Source organism: Contarinia nasturtii, unplaced genomic scaffold (assembly GCF_009176525.2).
Source record: "Contarinia nasturtii isolate CC-2019 unplaced genomic scaffold, AAFC_CNas_1.1 Cnas_scaffold_350, whole genome shotgun sequence".
In the NCBI taxonomy this organism is placed as follows: Eukaryota; Metazoa; Arthropoda; class Insecta; order Diptera; family Cecidomyiidae; genus Contarinia; species Contarinia nasturtii.
In genome coordinates, this window is record NW_022197705.1 from 4,153,343 (window position 1) to 4,177,369 (window position 24,027).

The following is a 24,027-nucleotide window of genomic DNA, read 5'->3' on the forward strand; positions in this document are numbered from 1 at the left end:
TGAAAAAAGCAGAAAATATGGATTTTGAAAGGTAATCGGGTGCACGTGTCGGTTTAACTAGTTCTGTTCGAAATTTGAGACGTTTTTGATTTGTGCTCTCCGGCTTAAGTGCATCATGACCAGGATGTGTGCAAATCAATCACAATACATCGAACGTGAATCAAATGCAAAAAAAAAGTTTAAAAAGAATGTCGACCTAAAAGCGGAAAATGAAAATGTCAAAGAAGGAAATCACCTATTCCCCATCAATCGAGATAACTAATTTCATTTTAATGTCACTTTAGCTGATTTCACTATATATAAAGATGTAAGCGGTATTTTACTCGAACAGATTGCCGGGGTCTATCATCAATTACGGGGTATCACTCTCATTCTCATTCGCTTGTAATTTCAATGCTTCCACACACCTTTTGAATTGGCAGTTGCGGACATATGAATTTCATATTGATAAACATCAAAGATAGCAAATGCAAATAATAAATGTGATCACTTAGATTTTTCTTCGTTCTAAACGTTTGAAAAATAAGGGGGAACATTGAAATCATACTAAAAATTATGCTCATAATTTAATTGAAATGGTTACTTTAATCTTTGAAAATAACCTTTTTCATCGTAGCCTACCTACTTATGGTAGTATTACATTTTCACGTGAAAGGGAACCATGTATGCTATTCAAGGAATGCTTTTCATTCATATACATTGATGATATTGTTGCAGATATATTCATATCGATAAGATTTAAACAACGGAATTTAATTTCTCATAATCAATGGTTTTATGAAACAATTTTTCAGAAAGCTATTTTGTATCATAAAAACTATTCGAACGATAATAACAAGTGTGGATTTTTTTCCGCACATGCTAAATTGACACATCGTTGATTGCAATGGAAATTCATCAATTCGAGGCGGAGATGCCGTTGACATTAAAATCGTATTAATAAATGGTTGGCGTTAAAAGTCATGTACGATGAAAAAAAAAATGTACGCGTCGCGCATCATGCCCTTTACATTTTGTGTACAAAACAAATTTCACCCCTCATTAAGTCTATTGATTCAGTTTTGGTAAATACAGTGTACGTGAGAGTGAGAGACTCATAGCGTACAAGCCACTGCTGTTGATGATGATGCGAAGAAAGGAGAGAGAAAATATTGCACTCGTGCTCAAACAGTAGCCAATAACAATAGCCAAAGATCGAATGAGACGCTCGCTTGTTGTGAATACACTTCAACATCAATTTTATGTGAAAATAAGAGTGGAGAGAGAGAAAAAAAGAAAAAAAAAACGGGAAGTTTTAACAACAGCATAAAACCAATTATGTTACAGGCGCAGTGATTTTTATCTATTTAATATAATAATTTAATTTGTGATGCTGCTTTGATAGGAAATCAGTCGATTTTATATCCCATTTGATTGCTGTAATTGAAACATGTGTACCGCTTTTGTGTATGCGTATGTCTTTTTCTCATACAGATTCAATGCGTTTTTGGATGAACAACCCGATATTTCAAATCAAATACCAAATTTTAAGTCAGTTCCGCATAGAACGGAACGTACATCACTTCTAAATTAGTGACATGAATGCAGAACTAATATATTGTCGACGATTGTAATTTAATTCTATTTTTTTTCGACACAAGAACAAAAATATGTAAACTACTAATTGCTGCATGCCAAAGATTTTTCTTCTTCTCTAATGACGATAAATCAGCGCTTAATGTCAATTATTTTGCGTGTAATCCGTTTAGGGTCGGGTGACTTGCCATTCTGGCAATAGGACAGTATGCAATACTCGCCAGCTCATTGAATGGCTGACTTTTTGAAAGATACGTTCTGAAGAAATTTCACAATTTTTTTCTACGTTAAAAGTACGTTCTTAAGATTGTTCATGAATTTTAGAGCAATTTTAGAACTGATGAGCAGTTTTGCATTCATAACTTGCAATAAACGTAAATCTATTCAACTAACGCAAAATATCCCACGCATATAAAATGCACACGTTACATATGTAATAGGAGCCCGCATTCGTTCTTCACTGTGAATTGGAAAGACAGGCACTTAATCACCACTTTTAATCGTCTGTTTTACTTGCTACTAATTGCGTCCACGTGACTTATCTGACACATCTTTTCATCGCATATTTTTATTTACAGCAAATGCGAAATCCTGTATGCACAACAACAAAATAATCGGATCGAAAAATTACATCATAAACGATGGAACAATGATTCACTTTGGGATAAAAGACGCAAAATGTTGCTGGTGCAACAATTCGATGAAAAAAAAAACTTATTGTTACATGACACACCAAATGCATAATCATAAGGGCTGATGAGCATCGAACAACAGGAGAAATTATCACAAAATTATACTTGAAATTATGCGCGATTGACACAAATCAATTCATGATTCAGATGAACTTGCTTTTGAGATTGGTGTTGCAAGGTTTATACATGTGAACAATGGCCAAATATTTTTGAATCCCTTTCACATTGTTTTATTGAGAAAAAAATGACGTACACCAATCGATAGTGGAAATATCGGTATAAATACCGATTGATGAATATTTCGGGTGTTTTGTCCTATATAAAAGGGTACATACTTCAATTCAATGTCAATGCCATTAATTTTATTCTATATTCCCAATAGTCTTTTGTGTTCATATAAATTTTTATTATGTATACGGCGAGTTACAGCACTTTCAATAGATTTCATATCAAATATCGCTCCAAAAAGAATTTCAATCCATTTTCGGAAAAAGTGCATACGTATAATATATAGTTAAACAAAAACATGAATTTAAATTCCAACACTGTTGGTGCATTTCACATTCAATAGTACTATTTGATTTTGAACAGGTGAAAGTAAATTTGTTTTTTTAAAGGGTTCAATGTCAAAAAAATTCGATATTTTTTAATGCTAACATAGAGGTCAAAGATTTTTACAATCTTCTTCTGATACAAATTGACTTGAAATTGACTGTTAAAAAGACTAAAACCAATAGAACACTCGTTTTTGATGAACGATAACAACATATTTCTCACTAATATAGTTTTTCTAACAAACAAATTACATTTTTTATTCTTTTCTCTCTTCTTTTATTCATTTTTTAGTATTAAAAATTTAATGATACATTTTTGGAATCTTTATTTTAGTTCTGCAGCCAGATTCAGATTACGATATTGTTGTAGATGTTGAATTGATGAAGAATCAATACAGTTAATTGGGGGTTCATTTATCAAGTGTAAATTAGCCAACCTTGGCTTGTTCCAGACAAAATGATCAAGAAACTGAAAATTCCACTTAATTGTGAAAATGAGAACAGTTAAAGATCAGAGAAAACAGAAACAATAAAATTCCCATTTTCCATGCATGAGATGCTTCCATTTAATGCAAAAGCGAGAAATTCAAATAAAATCATGTAAAGCTTAAGAGAATTGGTTGATAGTCATGCATTTTTTAGCTTGCAAAATTTTACATTGTATAAATTAATTTAATTTCAATTTGTAAACGAAAAAAGCCACTAAAATATTGGCATCAATTGTTTTTCTGACATTTTCAATAGAATTTTTTCAATTGATTTGAATCCGCCAATAAATAGTAAATATAAGGTTGTATGTACATATACTATATACATTGTACAATTTTCTCGTGCACGAACTGCATAATATTATGAATGAAACATATTTTCTGTTAATATGGCTGTTTGTATGCGATAACAAAAAACTTTTCCCCTAGCTTTTCCCTTTCACCAGGATGCGAGATTGTGGCGCAAATCAATAAAATCATATGTGTTTTCAGTCCAAAATTGGTGAAAAATAGCGGACGGTGCATGAATTGTTCGTAATGGCCCGTAAGCATGAACCTACAAGCATTCTGTGTTGCAAATTAATCTACCTTATTATTCATGTGTTTGAGCCTGGTCAAAAAGGATGATACTACAGTAAAATACTCCAAAATGTATAAAACGACCTAATTCGAAGGCAGAACGAATAAATCAAGTATCCTGAATCAAGGCCTGAGTACGCAGAAAAGCATGGAACATTTTATTTTCATACATTATTTTCTTTCAGATTTAAATTGATTGAATTTACGGTATGAACAAAAAATCTATGATAGTGAATACACCAATTTTGGACTTTGAAAAATATTGAAAAAAAATAACAAATGACATTTTGTTTGAATTTTTTGATAAAAAAATATATTTCATTTTTGAAGTAATTTACCCATAATTGACTTACTTTAAACATTTTATATCATTGACATAATTTTTGTTTCTGAATGCTTAATATTGTTATAAAAATTATAAATAAAATCGTGTAAAATTGGTGTAACAATCTTTTATTTCAAATCATTAAGAATAGTCACGTCGTGTTCACACGTACATGTCACGACCGTGTATATCACACCAAATGGGATATTTTTCACAACACAAGCGGGCAATACGTAACAACAACAATGTTTTGAGCTGTCACCACCAAAAAATTGTTTTGTGTTGTAGTTTTGTGAGTCGGAGGTGATTTGCACTTTTTCTGAATGTAAAAGGAGTTGAAGGGGAAGAAATTTATAGAAATTATCGAATTTTTGTTAAGTGTAAAAATCAAATTTCCAGCAAAATGACGGTTGCTGCGAAGGTAAATAAAATTTTGATTTTTTCCTGAAAACATAATAAAATTGCACCGTCATAGAAGACATTGACATAACCTCATTCGACTCAATTTATTAATTGAACTAATTTTTTTCTCAATCGGAATTTAGATGGATGTTGATTCCTACCGAGGTGAAGGTTTTCGGCAATATTACATCACGAAAATCGAAGAATTGCAATTGGTCGTAGCCGAAAAAAGTCAAAATCTACGTCGTTTGCAAGCTCAACGAAATGAACTAAATGCCAAAGGTAAGTGATTTCCCATATCAATTGAATCGATTCAGTTTTTAAATGAACATCATTTTGATCCAGTTCGTATGCTTCGCGAGGAATTGCAATTGTTGCAAGAACAGGGCAGCTATGTTGGTGAAGTGGTGAAACCAATGGACAAAAAGAAGGTATTGGTAAAAGTGCATCCAGAAGGAAAATTCGTTGTCGATATTGATAAAAACATTGACATAAACGATGTCACACCAAATTGTCGTGTTGCTTTGCGTAATGAAAGTTATACATTACATAAAATTCTACCAAACAAAGTGGATCCGCTGGTATCACTTATGATGGTTGAAAAAGTGCCCGATTCAACATACGAAATGGTCGGCGGTTTGGATAAACAAATTAAAGAAATCAAAGAGGTCATTGAATTGCCAGTTAAACATCCGGAATTGTTCGATGCTCTCGGTATTGCCCAACCGAAAGGAGTACTGCTTTATGGACCACCAGGTTGGTTTTGTTTTTAAAACTTTAACATTTTCTCTCATTTTCTCAAAGATAAATTCAGTTTTTGTTTTGATGTTCGCCCCATTTTCTCAATACTAAAAAGATTTCATTTCAAATATCATTTTCAGGTACTGGTAAAACTTTGTTGGCTCGTGCCGTGGCCCATCATACCGAATGTACGTTTATCCGTGTGTCCGGTTCGGAGTTGGTGCAAAAGTTCATTGGTGAAGGTTCGCGTATGGTGCGCGAATTGTTCGTAATGGCCCGTGAGCATGCACCTTCAATCATTTTCATGGACGAAATCGATTCGATTGGTTCATCACGTATTGAATCGGGCAGCGGTGGTGATTCAGAAGTACAACGTACTATGTTGGAATTGTTAAATCAATTGGACGGTTTTGAAGCAACGAAAAATATCAAGGTCATTATGGCCACCAATCGTATTGATATTTTGGATCCAGCTTTATTGCGTCCAGGACGTATCGATCGTAAAATTGAATTTCCACCACCAAACGAGGAGGCTCGTCTCGATATTCTCAAAATTCATTCACGTAAAATGAACTTGACGCGTGGCATTAATCTTAAAAAAATTGCCGAATTAATGCCAGGCGCTTCGGGTGCTGAAGTTAAAGGTGTTTGCACCGAAGCCGGTATGTATGCATTGCGTGAGCGTCGTGTCCATGTTACACAAGAAGACTTTGAGATGGCAGTGGCTAAAGTAATGCAAAAAGATTCCGAAAAGAATATGTCCATCAAAAAATTGTGGAAGTAAACTTCAAATCGATCATTATTCACTTAAAATTCTACTTTTTGAACATCGTTTGCTTTATACATAATATGATTTAATGAAACCATTTTACAAATAAAAAAAATTGAGAAAAAATGTTTTTTTAATGGAAAAATAATATCGTTTTGATGAAGACATTATTCATTGTTTTTTTTAATGAATCATTCGTTTTCAAGCTATGCTCAGGTGCACCAACATGGCGCCATCTATTGAAAATGTGTCAAACGATGTCAAAGCACTAAAGCGCTTTATTATCCTTCTTCGATTTAGTTTGTGTTGCGGCTTTTGCTTTGCATTCTGGTTTATGTTCTTTGCTTTATAAAATTTATTTACCAAATTGATAACCTGTCACAGAACAAACCAATTATGTCTTTCAATATGTCGTTTAACCTTTGATTCTTTTCGTTATACTAAAGAGGAAGCGAGTATCTATCCGGTAAAAAGGTAGCTCATATAAAAAGTTGAATTAAATTTTTAATTCGATAAATTGATTGCAGTCGCACCGTTGCATACGAATAAGAACATTTTCTTTTGAGGTTGATAGCGTGTGTCATTCAATATAAAATATTAATATTTGTCAATTTTTCGAAATGTATCGCATGCACACGTAAACGTTTCGGCGAATGAACGAAAAATAAGAGTCATGTGTCGTTGTCATAAAAATTGTCATGCAATGTATGCTTTCTATCAATTTTACTATCAGCACGTTCACAGCTTGAACGACGAAACACACGCAATGCATCGAAAACTAAGAGCGAGCATAAGCATGTATTTAAAAAAGATCTGCATCACGACTTGAGTATCAAGTTCGTCATAGAAAATTTTCAATTTGACTCGTCGCACATTAGACAGTGTGCGTTTGTTCTTTTTTCTTTTAACATCATCGTGTACTAAATGCATATTTTATATGTTTGTTTACTAAACGGAATCGTAGCAGTATAGAGGGGTTGTGATCGATAAGACGATAACGCATCCACTTTCACTGCTCGCAAAATGTGTGTATTTTAAATGCGGTTAAAGTTTTACAATTCAACACATGTATACACGCAGAGATAGAGATAGAGGCGAGAGAGTAGGACATATGCTACGACATGGCGAGTGAAAGGGGAAGAAGAGGAACGTCGAACATTCGAACACATAAATTATGAATAATACGACTTTTTATCTGTTATTGTATGTTTGCATTGCTATTAGAAGTTAAACTACACAGACGATTTCATGTTTTTATACAAATATTTACATTAGTGAACCAAAAGCCAGTTTTATCGACTGCATGCATATGTTGCCTCATCAATACAAATCGTCTACAAATCGACAAAATGATAGCATTTTACCCATTTAACGATTCATATATTTCTTCCGAGTCAGTCAGTCGTTTTGCTACAACTTTTACTGCCACTTGAAATGATGATAAAGTGTGTTATTTGAAGACATCATATTGAAGTGTTTAAATGGTGATTTCGTAACATTTTCATGAATTTTGATGAATTCTTCACCTAAAAATGAAAGAAAGGTGTACTGACGATGCGTTTATATTGTTATCGTTTGTATGTATACGTACGCAATTCAATTCATCCCTTCATTACAGAGAAAAAGAAATATATATTTCAACTTTCTGCATTTCAAAGATAAGCATCACAGAACAGATGATATATATTCGACTAAAGTATGCCCATGAATAAAAGACTGTCTTATGATGTCTTTTGTACCATGATGATCGTGCACTTTTTACTGCTCCAGACAGACGCAACATCACACAACCCAATCAATGACAAGCCGAATTTATATTAAATATTTTGTTTTCTTTATGATTAACCTCTACCTGTCAGTCGATACATAGAATTTGTCCATTTAAAATCTTGTATCAAAATGATGAACAACGCACGCACATACTTAACAATTTTGTTGTGGACAGGCAGGTTTCATAAGGGAAATCTGGCGGGTGTGTAAACGGCCACTTTAAGAAGTGTAAACTTTATTTAGATTTCTTATCAAAATATATTGAAGAGCGAAGAAAAAAACGAATCCTGCATGAAATCCAAATATAAATGTTTAGTCAGCTTCAGTTATTGAACGATGAGAATTTGTGTGTCTGTGACGGAAATTAGTTTGGCCATTGTCATGTTCAGGTCGGGTGATTTTTTTTATCATTTTGGTCATTAATCTTTTTCAGTCAGAGTTTCAGTGTTGCAAGCACATGTGAAATTTATTTAGTAGATTGTGTTGATTAACATATTGTCCAATGTTACACGTGTCGTTGAATCCGATGGGATAGGATGGTGTATGTGGACTATAATAACTGCATATTAAAATGAAAATCCACTTGCAATTTTCGGCCATCGAAATGGTCGTCAATAATTTAATATTTCAAGCCCCTCGTGTGAGTTTTTGGCATTAGTGTAACATCATTTAACTGAATATTCAAGTCATTGGAATCGAGAGTCTGACAAATCTCCAGTGATGTTCATAGCTGAACATTTTGGTGAGTTAAAATGTAGAAGCGATGCAAAAATTAATGATGTTCACTGTACATTGGTCACATAGCGATTTTATGAAAAAAAAAACACACATAAATTACCATTTTGATTTTAATAAGATAAACAAAAAATGATACTTCATTTAGAGAGTGCTCCATCATCTCACATTTAAAATTCAATGTGACGCGACCCATATCCCAGATGAGTCTCTTTCTCACACCCAAAATCGCACCCAACCCAAAATTGCTCTAGATAAAAGAGAGCCACTCACACTCGCGCGTACACACACACGCATCCCCCCAATTTGTATTTGGATAAATGGATAATATTCAAATTGACTCGTGTCACTTATTTAATATTTAAAATTTCATTAAGATGACGAATAAGCCGATGTAGCACGGGAATAACGGACTGAATGAATGAGTGAAAGCATTTGGCACAACACTGTACACATACAGACATACATCGTGTGTCGATTGCTACATCCGGATCAGTGCTGCCTGAGAATGTGAGTATATATGTGCTCAACGGTTCATAATTGCATTATTTATTTGCTGTGAGAAATGTTTCAAATGAAATTTCATCTACACCAAGGAGACCTACACTTTTACCATCACTGTAGCAACGAGCAAAAAAAATTCAAACCGAAAATTACTTCGGGAGAAAGCGATTCTCAGCAATCAACGCTAAACAATATCATTGATGTTAAAATGTTGCTGAAGTGTGCTGCACAGCGAATCATCTTTTAATAAAGTTAAAATTTCAACATTTTTCTTCGTCATGAATTGCAAAACATTTTTTATACAAATAAAATGAACGCCATAACGTTTGATATTACTAGTTATTCTTAGATCGAATCGCATATAATTTCTTCATATGTAGAATTTTATTCATCGTACACCAAACAATACACCGACTTTATTCCAAATCAAATGCGAATAATAGAAACAAAAGCACGGTTTATAATATGGTTTTGGTTTTACCAGTAATTTCGTAATTTTCGTTGTCAATATGGCTGGTTGTTGTGCTTAGAAGTGTGTGTGTAAGAGTGTATCATGTTGATTTGAAGCAAGGGGAGAGAAATGGCGCGAGAGAGGGAGAGATTTGTTGATTTGTTTTTGTTGGTGTATTTCTTGACAGTGTGCAGGAACGTACTTTTGCACATATACACACTGAATGGCATTTAAATGAAATTACTTACCTACGCTTGTCGTACCAATTCTTTCCTGTACATATTAAATGTGATATGTTCGCCTCCAATTTCACGTGCTGAATTCCTGTTCCGTCGTTTCGAAAATACTAATGATGAAAAGTACTACAATGAAATGAGCTCTGCTTTTGCTTCAAACATAATATGGAAATGAAAAATGACAGTGTGCATACGGCGGCGGCGACATTCAAACATAATACCAAATTCATATGATTTCCCGTTGTTCTTTTATTTCTTCATTTTTATTGTTCTCATTGCATTTCGACAATTTTAGCCTCATTTTCATGTTCATTATACCATCCACTTTGCGACTGTAATTATTATTTATTATTAATATTTTTTCATCATCCGTTCGAGGAAAAGCACCTTGCCACTTCTTAACTGTGTACCTGTATATATGAAAAAGTTAGGTGAATGAATCTGATTTATTATGAAGAAAACAAATGTACATAAAATAACATTTTCTACAATGTTTCAATCGATAAATAATACAATTATTCAGCAGTTTTTTTAACCTACATTGGTTCATTCCATCAGAAACATGGTGAACGATATTTTCCACTACGAACGGGTGATTTTGTTATGCGATTAATTGAAAGTTTTTTTTTTGAACATACGTGAATATGGAATATTTCAATGCAAATGAACATTTTTCAAATATGAAAAAAAGGGTTTTGGGATTAAGGAATGAAAATGTCCCATTTTTAATCAGTCGCATAATTGTCCTTATTACTTATGCATTACGGTATATTTCCGAGAAATCAAGCTTAAATTGAATAAAGTTTCACCAAACAAAGTTTTCTGTTGTTTATTTCATTTCTAAATGGCAGTTCGGCAAACATATCAACCAATCATTTGCTAAATGACATGCTCCTTATCATGGAAAATCCATCAAAATTTGAAATTCAATCTGAAAATGGAAACAATTAGATGGATTTGTAGCTCAATAATCTATAATAGCAAAGCAATTAGTAATTCAAACTGAATATGAATGACAGAAATTTGAGTTCATTATTGTCTTTGTGAATGATGAATTATTTATTTAAATTGATATCGATAAACAGCGAAATTGAGCGCTGAGAAAAGAGCGCTACTAAAATTGATATTTCCTTCAGTAATTAAATGTGATTAACATTGTGCCATAATTTAAGATGCGAAATTCGTCTGATTAAATGGTTTAATATGATTAATATGCAAACATTTCCATTTGGAAAAATTTATAATTTTGGATTATTAAAACGCAGTGTTTCAAAGAGTTGTTCGATCCTCTAAAAAAATCCATTTGATGACCAAATGTTTTTTGTGAAATAATACTGTTGATAAATTTTACACTCCATATTGCTGTAATGCGTTATTTGCATACTACTGTATTGAGATTTTGCTTATGATATGGTCCACGGAAACTCTTTCATCGCTTCTTTCATCCCAGATCATTTTTCACTTAAAAAATGTAAACAAAAATTTAATCATCATTTCTGTTTGCATTGATGACGTACGTTTGTTTCAATTTCATTTTTGACGTTGAATCTGTTAGTGATATTCATTCTATTTCGAGAAAAACGTCATACACAAAGGATAAATGTGTCCAATTTCAATTTATTGGAAAATAGTATACATTCGCCGAGTTCGATTGTGTTACTTTGAATACGGTTGAAATTGAATATTGTTATGATTGAACATAACCAATTAAAATCAAAAACAGATTGCATTTCGATAAGATACCACATTTTACAGAATTTGGCCATTTAATGGACGTTAATGGATTATTTTTAATTGACTGTCATTCACACATACGACTTTATTTTTAAAAAAATGCAGAAACTTCCATGGCTCAGTTCAATCGAATATAATTAAATTTTAAGAGCTTGAATCTACAACTCATTCGTTTCATTTGGTTTTCAAACTTTCAAACAGTTTTATTATTTTGAATAATTTATTGAAAATAAACATTTTCGGTTTGTCGATGGTTTCTTCTTCGAATTACAGTATTTTTGCTGAAAATCAATGATTTATTATTGAAATAAAAAGTTTGAATGGAAAGTGTCGTGATTGGAAATGAAATTGGCTTGAGGATTTGATCTGATGAATAAAATATCAAACTGTCATTGTGGATTTTATCCTATGAACACGCGAGTATAAATTCCATTTTGTAATTTAAAATCCGTTGTTGTTATTTATATGCAATACGACCATCTTATTCAATTTTCACCAACCAATATATCCAAGTGTACGATGAGAGAAAAACAAAACAAAAAAGAAATGTTCATTTCATTCTTAGACACAATTTTGTTGATTATGCTTTGTTCGTGTCATGCATATTTAAAACAATCCATTTCAAAGTGGAAATAATTAATGTTTGACGATAAAAAGTTGCCGACGCCTGAATTTAGATCGTATTGTAAATATTTTAGACAGAGAAAGAGAAAGAGTGATGTATGCATCAGTCAGTGAAGTTAGTAATTCATTATCATGGATTATTTCGACGAGAGAAGGCAATTCCAGTCGACAAAACACATCGGATGAAGCTAAAAATCTGCTGCACTATAGCAGGAAATATTGATAATTCGCATGAATATTTAATTTTGATTTTTGTCAGATAAATTTATTTGTGATCATCAGACAGTGTGAAATACAGTTTTTGGATCTTCACCATCCACCCACAGATTTTCCCGCACAGTCTTGTCTTGGCTACAAGAGATGACGACAGCGATGATTTTCAACTAGTTCGTGTGAGTGTGCATCGTTCGATGTAATCTATCTTTTAATTTTGCTGTCAAACTAGTATAACCAAACAAAATGCCATTTCGTTGGGCCAATTAATCGATGTTTTCATGTATGTTTGTGTTCTGTAGCATAGCATTATTGGTGCTACCTTCATCAAATTTACGCTTGAGCTAAGAAACTTTCGGAATGTGTATATGATGTGGTTTTCGTAAATGTTTGACGGTTTGTTTTGTGAATGAACCTCAAGACCAAGATTTACTTCTCGTTTAGAATGTTAGTGTAGGGGGTTTGGAAGGTAGACAACGGCAACGATTGCTGCTCACACATATTTTGACGGAAATTCATTTAAGTTTATTGCCCAAACATAACTAACACACGCAAATGCAAGCACATATTTCATTAATGAATGGCAAATTTTCCGGTAACCAACACCGTCACACACATACACCAAACGAGATGAATCGCTGCCGCTTTTGCATTTAAACAAACGCCTTACATGCTGTTCTTCACACTGTGCGCACCTTATCACATCTCTTCCACTTGGTATTTTATCGGCTGCTCCTCACACTTTTTCATCTCTTAATTATTAAACAAACCATTTCTGTGTGTAACACTAATTCTGTGCATAGTTTCCAATCTTCTTATCGTGCCTTAGTTTAATTCTTCCATTTCGAGCTCTTGCTCACCCATCGACTTTAACGCTCAAGATAATAATTCATACAATATTCAAAGCTTAAAGATAGCAAATTGTTGTATTTTCCCTCTCATATTTATTTATAAGCAATATTTTGTTGCCACACACCAGAAGTACCTGCATATAGACGTTCATTGCATCTTTAATCATTCACAAAATCACGGATTAATTCAATGCATCTATTTAGATGAAGAAACTCTTGCAACGTGTGTTGCTGCCAATCCTTTCAATTTCGGTAGTCTATTGAACTTGGCTGACAACCATATAACGTCTAACATCGAAAAGGAAATTAAGCTTCGCTTCTTCCACTTGAAAAAAAAAAAAACAATATTCGAAACTATCAAATAAACAGTTGAATAAACTTTCCACATCAACAGATTTAATTGGATAGTTTGGGCATTCAGCAAGACTACAACATACCGAAAAAAAATATGCATTAATTTTGTCTGCTATTGGATCTTCACACGCTTCAAATTAGAATGAGGCGTCGAAAAATTGGAAAAGTTTATAAAAGTCACTCTTGAGGACCATAAAAATTCTTGTGTGATCAATTTAATTTGCTGTCGACCATTTTAATTAAGCTATATCCCTCTCTTTCTCTTGTTTTGCCTGTCGTTCCTGGACTCTGTATCAGTTCAATACATTATAAAGTACTATATCTTCACATTGTGAAAGCAATTAAAATCGAAATTAATCAATTTAATATTAAATATGCTGGTTCAAATGAAACTGCTTCGCTTATATATCGGTTAAATGACACCGGAAATAAAAAGCAGTTCCACACACATTTTCCATTTGTAAAAATGACGATGGAAAAAATTGATTCGCTTTACCCTTACCTGCCCCTCTACCGCTAAATAAATCAGCTATGCAATGGGGCTCATTGAATAAGCGAATTTCAGTCTGGATTTGTGAAAAGTACAATGCATGTTAATTAAAATGAAACATTTAACAGGCCAACATTGTTTCCTGTCCGATCATTTCGCCAATTATTGTGTTCATTATTTCAAGCTCTAACATTTCACACAGAACCGAGCAAAGTACGAAAATTGTGCATTTTTCAGCTCCTTCCAAGCATTGGAAAATTTCATTTTATGGCATTTTTTTTACTTACACCATCGTCAAATTGATTTCCATTTTAACACCTCCGGGCTATCGAATGTACAAATCAATTTCCGATGTTTTCGCATCAATGTATAAGTATGCAGTTTGATTCATTTCAACCCACACAGTTGTAACAGCGCGAGGGAAAAATTGTTAAAAGCCAGACGTACACTGTATGTTTAGTCATGATGTTTTGGCCACAAACATTTCCAACGACTAATCATTTTAACAATGATCCGCATTTCCGATTTTCTAGAAAATCTAATTGATTGCATGACCACGTTTTATTTTTGAGGTTAGTTGGCATTCATAGAATCAATTTCTGTCCAATTCAAACATTTTAAAATGGCAATGACAACATTTACTCATTTCGATAAAGTGGTTATTCAATAACCGATTTGACTCTCTCTCTCTTTTTTTTTCGTAGAATTGACGTACAATTATTGCAATTGATAGGTAGCAGATGCACATTGCGTATTGCATTTTTGAAATGCCATTACATTAATAATAATGCGAATCGACATGAAATGAAAAATTAATTGCAAACATGGATGATGCTCTCTCGTATGTCTGCGCAACTGTGTGTTCACATTTGAAAAAAAAAAACCAGTGTGCTTTATGGATTCGGACATTTTGATGTCATGTGCAATGCACATATAATTTAAATCGATTAAAAATTTAAAAAAACACCATCAATCATGTAGTTATAGATCTACAAAGGAAATCCACTTTGTATGCTCAGCAATATTTGATCCTGTCTACCTCAAAATGCATCAGACAAATCACAGAAAATTGATTCTGAATTTGTGGTATTGATTTTAAATACGTATATGTAACGCATTTTTACCATTATATTTGGCGAACCATATCAATTTCTGTAAAATATTCGGATTTTAACCAACTCTTTGAGGCAATAAATCAAAGCGCCCCAAGGCGGAAAAATATTTTATTTATATTTTATTCACAAAGAAAATAATTTGGAAATTAAAATAGTTACGGAATAAAAGCGAGCTATACACCCGAAAATAATAACTAACCAAAATGTAATAATTTTTACTTTAAAGCTACCAAATCATACATCACGATATGATGAATTGAGAGTTTGCTCCATTTTTGTTCAACACATTTGTGCTTTTGATTCGTCGGTATGAAAAAAATCAACACATTTTGCATTCAACAAGCTTAACTGGCAAAGTAAAATGCATACTCGATATTTTTGACTACTCGTCGATATTTTTTTGCATTTACGCCTGCGAGCAAAGGCAACGGATGATTTTCAATTCAATTTTCGTTAAAAACGGAAATCGAAAACGTTAAGCACATACCGGAATACAAACACGATTGATAGAATTTTTGATGATTTTCAATTAAGCCCACGGCAAACCAGAACGTTCCAAATTCCATCTCGGATGTGTATTTGCGTGAATGCGTGGGTCGTACCGAAAGTTTTTCAAATGGATTAAACCAGTTTCGGTTGATCTGTTTTGATAGAAAGTGATTGTTTTCATTATACTACCTTCACAGCTATTTTTAGTTGCGATATTTGAGCAGCTATCAGCCATTATTAATGAACAGATATATAATTTTGTGTGCGTCGAAAATTTGCATTACCATAGGGGATACGGTGTGGTGATATTTCAAAAACACTTTGGGTAAGGGCACAGCTATGAGGAAAGCATTGCGGTACAAAAGTGGTACGAAGAGGGACATTAAAGTGTTTTCTTGGCTTTACTAGGTATGCTTAAAGAATCAATGTAATTGGTTCATAACAAATGGCTAATAATCTTCGGTAAAATAAGGAAAAACATCATTATTTACTATGTGTCTATGAAAAGGTTGTAAGAAAATTTTCGGAGTAACCTGGTGTTCGATTTTTTCTCGTTCAGAATGTTATCAAAATACTGTGATGTAAAGAGTTCCTTTGTATTTGTGAGTGTGTGAGTGGCGTTAACGATACCATTTTTGAAATTAGAATTCGTCGCTTTGACATTTTTAGCATAATGTTTGAATGAATCTTCGACCTTTTCATTGTTCAATTCTCTTTAACACTTTGTGAAACGTGTGAAAATGTTGTAATCTCTGTTCGCATGAAAGACCGCAGCCATTCGCATTGAATTCATTTGACTAAATTTGTAACAAAGCTCAACTCCGATATCGTTTTGATGGACAGCATTTGTAGCTTTGAAATTTAGTTTCAGTTTTCTGCATATTTTCAACCAAACAATTTCAACGAAAATACACACAAACAAAACATCCATCACAATTCGAAAATGCAAAGCATATATTCATAATTAAATTCTTATCAATCATTCGGCCCAATGTTAGCTGGTGCGATGATTTTAGAATTGAATCTGACTGAATGTTTAGCTAATTAAACTAGAATTCATTACCAAGCGAACTAATAGATGCGATGTTAGGCCACTGATTTTGATGGACCAAACGGTCGAATGCATGCACGCACACACCCAACAATACAGAAATGGAAATTATGTATCCTTGTGAAAATTGGCATAAATGTAAAAGAGTTTTGACAGCAACAAACCGAAATATAGTAGTAGTTTGATGAAATGGATTTGGCATTTCAAAATCAGAGATCGATTCTATTTGAATTGCATGTAAAATTCGGATTATTCAGTAAATTGGCATTGTTTAGTAACTTTGTATTTGTATTTATCAGTTGATTATCGAGGATTTCATTACCGAAACCAACCATACATGGATGTGCGTGTATATATGTGTGTGTGCGTGTGTGTTAAAACCAGTGAATTGAAATTCATGTGCCAACATATTAATTACATTGAAAGTAAGCCGATTTTGGCCGCCTATTACAGTTGATATTGAATTTTTGGTTCGCATTCCTGATTGATCAGACTAATGAATTTAGTCAAAATATTATTACACAGTTTAACATGAATTCAATGAACATTTTGCGCACAAACAATGGAATCTCATTCGTCAAAATATGCTGATTTTCAGTTATGCTGGAATTTATTTCAAGTAATTTTATATTTTAGATGAACATTTGAAAAAAGAAAAAAATGTTGGAAAACAAATCAAATAATATTTAGATGCATGCGTAATTTAACATTGGATCAAAAATGTTGGCATTTAATCAACAATTTTCAGTTTGAGAATTTTCGCACAGCAAAAACAACATCATTGTGCAATGTGCATATCTTATAATTGGAAATTATTTTCAAAACTGCCAGGTATTAATTGAAACCGAAATTCTCTTTGCGAAAATATTTGAATGCAGATTCTTCCTCTCCCTTCTTCCGCTCACCTTTTCTCATTCAATGTCTCGTAATTATGAGTACATGTCAAACCATTTTATTTGTGTATGTCGATGCTATGAAAATCGTCTGGTTGCGATGAAAATCTATATTCAAAATATATGATGTTTTGCATGTTGAAAATGTTGTTTTGCGATTTAACAATTTCATTGTGAAAATTCAAATAATGGAAAATGTTAAATGATTTATAAACATCAGCGAATGAACGGAGATAGAGCTGAGGTCTCAGTTGGAAACATTTAATTCAACAGACACATCTTACAGGCTAAAGATGTTCTGTTTTGTTTTTAAATGTGCATAAAGTTCAGTGGCGTTCAAAACGATAGAGTAGTTTGGGAATGATCAAAGCCTTAGATTCTAAGGTCTGGTGTTTAAGCATTGTTTCGGAACCAGAGAGCTGAAAGGTGTATTGAATGTTTTGTGAACTTAAACCGACAATATCAAAACCTCTTGCCAATGGAAAGAATGGAATTTAATTCAAATCTGTTGTGTGAATCTATATATTGTGTCTGTGTCATTCGTTTATCCCCCGCAAGCCTCTCTTTCTCACTGTGCGTGTGCATTCTTGTGCATCGAACGGCCGAAAATGCATTTCGGATCATATACAATTTGTTAATAATATGCCACAGGAGAGCTTCAGTTGAACCTAATGAGAAATGCAATGCACACGCAAACATCTTTGCGAACACGCTCAACGGCACAGAAATGCACAAACAAGTGAAATTTGTTGCAAGCACGCACATATACACGCCGACACAAGCAAGTTATACTGGGAGACAGGCTCCGACTTTTAAATATGCTTGCGATTTAGGGGTAGCAATGGCTTATTTTTCCATCTTGGTATTTTGTATTGTTGCATTCATGGAATGTAGTTTTGTTCGGCTTGAAATCGCCCTTCAGTATAGTCAAAACATGTGCAACTGGCGAACATATGATTGTGAATGCGGTGATAGATCACGAATTATAACATTGTAGATGCAAACACTATTTCCCTACTGGCAAAATCATTGTGACTGAAACACACACACACACACGCGCACTTACATTCACATCGCATTCAACTTGTTTTGCTTGCATATTATTTGCAATTCGAATCGCCTACGAGATGAGCAAAAGCATCTTTGCAAGAGTTACACAACATAGTATGCCCGATACACAGAGAACGAGATGAGCACGCTCATGTACACTCGCATGCATATACATTTAAATGAAAATATGGAAATTAAATTGGTTTTGCAATTTCAACAATATTGAATATAAAGCTGTATTAGACTACGAACAATGCCGCAGCCACATAACCAACCGATAGTGCTCTTAGAGAGTGAAAAAGCAACGGCTCGTCGCTTTCTCTCTCTCTCTCACTCTCTCTCTCTCTCTCTCTCTCTCTCTCTATCTCTCTCACTATTTCACTGTATGTTCAGGTCTTGGCTGTTTTATCATTCAAACTAGATAGACTACAAGCGTCGTGTGTGTTTGCGATAACATTGCTCAACAAATGCTCGGTTGATTCAAAGTCGAAGTAACCGACTTGACTCTCGTTGGTGCACCAAATAAAAGACTTTCAATCTTTTGCAGTCAGTTAATTTTCAATGAAAACATCGAATACAATGAATAACCGCCACATTCACATATGCAAACGCATAAAGAGATTCAACATTGGTCACGTTGCGATTAGATGCTATGCATGTACAAATGCTATGGAAAAACAGCATGTATGTGTATCCGATATTGCGAGCTTGAGTGCAATTATTTTGCAATGCATTCGTGAGTACGAATATCAAACTGTCCGAGAATATTATTAAATTTCGACAATTTGGGAAAATTTACCAAGTAAGAATTTGCTGATACAATGGTGAAAACTAAAAATAAATTGAGACACTGAAAAATTATTCAATTGATTTAAATTTTCATCGTTTATGTTCTTCGTCGAGACTTTTGGGTGTCTACACACCGAAGACTTTGACCCACTTGAAAATTTGCATATTGGTTTTTGATGCTTGAATACCGAAAATCGATTTAAATTTCAAGTCTTAATTAGTTTAATAGCCTTTGTCAAGGCGACAAGCAAAGAGTTCTACGTACATGTATGCATGCACAAATATTTCATAAATTCAGACATACACACATATACATATCAAATTATCGATGCTCATTTGGCCAGAGTAAACCACAACGTAGAAATCGGTGGTGCCTCAAATTGAATTAATTAACTCCGTTTTATTGCCTCTTCAACACCAGAAAGCGATACCGTCTCCTTATTGAGTCGACCGATAGCTACCATTACATGTCATTTAATTTACTTTGAACTTCTTCCCTTTATTGATTATATCAAAATCGCATTAATATTTAATATTTACTTCAACTATGTATTAGAAATATTTAGCTTCAAAGCTTTAAGTTTTCTATTGAAATCTGCCGTTTTCGCCTGAAGTAAAATAAAATGGGGTAGAAGCGGCGGAGAACAGAGAGTGGGAAATAGAAAAGAATGATAGAAGGATAATCTAAAAAAATGACAAATCTCTCTCAAAGTGGTATTAAACTTAATGCAAATATTCAATATTTTCTATTGTTCATTTGTGCGATAGAGTCTAGACAAGCTGATCAAGTGAAATTTAATGATTCGATGTATTACATATTATAATCGAAAGAAAATTTGATACGAAAGTTCCGTTGGAATTTTGATCCGCACTTAACAAACAAAAGATAAATTATGCATAGATTTCAACCCACACCATTAGAATAGGATTTCTCTCTGTCGAAGAAACACTTACACACGGAATATTCTGGTTTTATCCCTTGCTGTTTTGAATTGAAAATAAAATAGGTTGAATCTAATTAATTTCAGATAATGATTACATCGGTGTGAATATATGTAAAGTACCGAAAGCCGGCTGAGATTCTCGAAGATATATGATTACGTTTTAATTCAAATAATGATTTAGCGAAAAATCAACGAAATAATAAACCAGTGATTCGTTCGAGCAATTACCTCAAAACAATAATAATAATTACTATTATTACCGCGCAACCAATTTCAGAATCGTTTACATTGAACTGCGTGTAGTGTAGCTTCTACTGTTGCTGCACAAATGATGTTTTGTGTTTCCGTTATTTGCGAGTAGTAAATCAGTTTTGAAACTATCGACCATTTGGTGGGTTTTTGTTTTGCATTAATAGGGTGTGTGTGTGTGTTCGGTTGCAAAGTTGGTTCGCATTTATAGTTTGCACAATATGAAAACGGTGCGGTTTTATAAGCAATAAATCATATTTTATGCGACACAAACGAACTCTCGCTCTTTCTATCCATTTCACTTTCTCCATCGCGTGTGTGGTTTTTGGTCTCGTTTGTGCGTTGCTCATCTCTCATGCAACAATATCATGTATGTACAGTTTATATGTATATTAGTGTGTATATTGCCATATTTTCCATGGATACGCTTTAAGCACTTTGTGCAATTGAGGCCATTTTTCATAAAAGCATTCACGTGACTTCAACTATAATTTGCTTCTAATACCATCCGTCATAATTCATTATTATAAAATTAGTCTTCTTCTTACTCATTAACTCAGATAATTCCGACGAAATTACTCAGAAGAGAATCAGATCGAGCAATATTATCAACACAATAACTCTCATCACTTGTTTCATGGCTGATATATTTAATCAATTTCACTTTGACTCAGTGAATTGGCACATTTCTTAACGTACGAGAGAGGTTTCATTTTTGTATTGTAAATTTTTCGGAGAAAACGAATCTAAGAATGGCATACGAGTACATTTGAGTTGAAGTTAAAATGTCCTTGATGTTCACTGCACACATACATTTCAATTAGTTTATCATGTTATTATAATTTTTAGTTGTGTCTTTTTCTACTAACTTGCACTTAGTAATAAAACGGCACCACGCGATGAAAATATGGGCCAATAAATTAGAAAGCAATTTAACTTCGCTGCACATTTAATTAATAACTAGTAAACATTGACACAAAAAAGTCGGTTGGCACTTTGAGGTAGAGTCTTCTTGTGAAATTTCCCAAAAAATTTACTAGAAGCTTTGAAGTAAAAATTTACCCTGATCTGCACTTTTCCATATCGGTTACTACTATTGAAGCCAACAAGCGATTTATACCAAAAACTCAATCGTACGCTCTTCAGCATCAGAAGATGAAATCTCCTCTTATGAAAATGGCGACCGTTTTGGGTCTCAATCATCATCGATTGAATTTGGATCCACAATAAAAGTATAATTGGATCTTGGCACTTTTACTTGTTAAACATGATGACTGCCTACTCTCGAAACGAATCTTTAACTCATGAATGAAAAATACCTGCAAATACTCTTGAATTTGCTTTGTACTAATTAAATATATCATTTGCTTACTCCACCGTATTAGGTTCCTTGATATGATTGTGCAAACATTAATGTAGATATTCAAATACCTAAGAGCTCTTTGTGTTAACAACCAAGATTATTTCAAATTAAATTCCATGTTGAAAGTTGTAACTCTTTCATCATTCGAGTAAAACATCTCCGATGTTTTTGATAAATTCACTAGTTTTCTAGTTTGTAACAAAAAACTGGTTTGTATTTTCATCTCTAATGAAATGTTTGATGAAAAAAAAAAATCTTCACTTGTTTAGCCCAATTTTGTAATGTTTTCCACATAAAAGCACTCGGAATATTAATAATAAAACAACATGTAATACACATGTTCGTGCACAGATTTTCGAAATGTATAAGTTGATTTCAGTACATTTTCCATCTTCCGAGCTCCCTTTCTGAATGAATACTTTGAAAATAATTTCGATGTTATGTGCTTAGCTAAAAGTTCTTGTAAAATAATTTCCAACAATTCAGATGCGCTGAAATAGATCAAATTAATTTTTCGAATTCTCTTCTCGCATTTTTGTATAAAGTATGCAATAATCAAATCCTTGAGTGCATCAAGTAGATTGCATGCTAGATGGATATGACTGAATTCGTATCCAGAGGCAATAATCCAAGTGAACCGTATTTACGTCCATGACAAGGTTAAAGATACAACGAAGTTTTTCCCATTTTTCCCTTCTGCATCTCTCTTTCTCTCTCTCGTTCGCATTTATCCATCTGGGTGAGTGAATCACTTTAAATGTCATTTCATAATATTTCATTTTCTATTCAGCGCTTTCCACATATCGCTTACATTTTTCATTTTTACGTGAATCAAAGAGACTGGATGAAAAATTGTGGCAAACGGTTATACTATTCGGAGCAATGTCAGAGTGAATTCTATGCGATGTGCATGCATCAGACAAGGTAAAACAATACAAAAAAATACCAACGACCACAAATATTTTCCATATTGTATCAAAATGACGATGCATATCTGAATACTACGTCTGTGATTTTGGCATTCAAAAATGAACACTAACTATTTTAAGAGATAGAGAAATGTTGAACTCCATTGTTGTTATTACGTGCATTATTCTGATGTTGATGCTTATTTAGATTTCGTTTGAGTTCGTTGTTATAGTTTGAACTCATTTCACTCATCGCCGATTTCTTTTTAATTTATTCAATTGAAGTAAACAGATTTTTCGAAAAATATATTCAAGACAGTGTTAGAGATTAAAGGAGATTTAAACATTGGATTCCAACTCATTAATAAATCTCTTATTTTAGATAATATTTCCAAATATGGACTCCAAATCCAATCCTGTCCAATAATTAAGTATTTAAATCAGTAATGTGCGAGCAAAATTTTCCAGGGGGGTGATTTCAAAGTTTTCTTCAAAAAACCCTGATGCATGATTTATGTAAATATTTCTACTTTTAGTTTCCATCATTGACTTATTACTTCATGAAGAATTTATGACCCATTCCATATGATTGGATAGAAATGATCAATTTGGTGATGATGTACGTTTTTTTAAATGATTTTTATGAACCCTTTTAATCATACATCTGCAGGGGGTGTTTTTGTTATTTCCTTGAGATTCATAATTTATTATTTATAAACTGAAGCATAAATTGCAAACGGTTACATTTCTTTGTGAACAGAACTATTTCGATTCTCAATTTGATGCGTCAAGCTTTAATTTTCAATTTTTGACATACATACGAGATAAAAAATAATGTTTGCTCAAAAAAAACTACGCCTATCGTTAGTAAGTCAATTTCATCAGAATTTCTTCGAAGATCCATCGAAAAGAGTATGTCAAGTGCGAACTGTTTTGAATAGTATTTGAAGTTGTGTTGGTGCTGATTTTCTGGATAATTGGAAATTTAATGTTCTGCCTGGAATTGAAATGGGTGCAGCAATAACATTTGTCATTTTCACTTTTTACACGGCTTGGCATTATCTTGATCAAAAAGATTTGCTGCTTCAA

The 24,027-nt window shown here is 33.2% G+C and overlaps 1 protein-coding gene across 1 annotated transcript; it reads left to right on the top strand.

The window, feature by feature from the left end:
- The first annotated feature begins 4,476 nt into the window (after window positions 1–4,476).
- LOC116338178 (26S proteasome regulatory subunit 8) lies at window positions 4,477–6,251 on the top strand. The gene is made up of 4 exons (XM_031763282.1): window positions 4,477–4,634; window positions 4,759–4,897; window positions 4,961–5,371; window positions 5,497–6,251. Exons 1-4 carry the CDS (start codon window positions 4,617–4,619, stop codon window positions 6,138–6,140), a joined length of 1,212 nt encoding a protein of 403 aa, XP_031619142.1. The 5' UTR covers window positions 4,477–4,616; the 3' UTR covers window positions 6,141–6,251.
- Window positions 6,252–24,027: the final 17,776 nt, after the last annotated feature.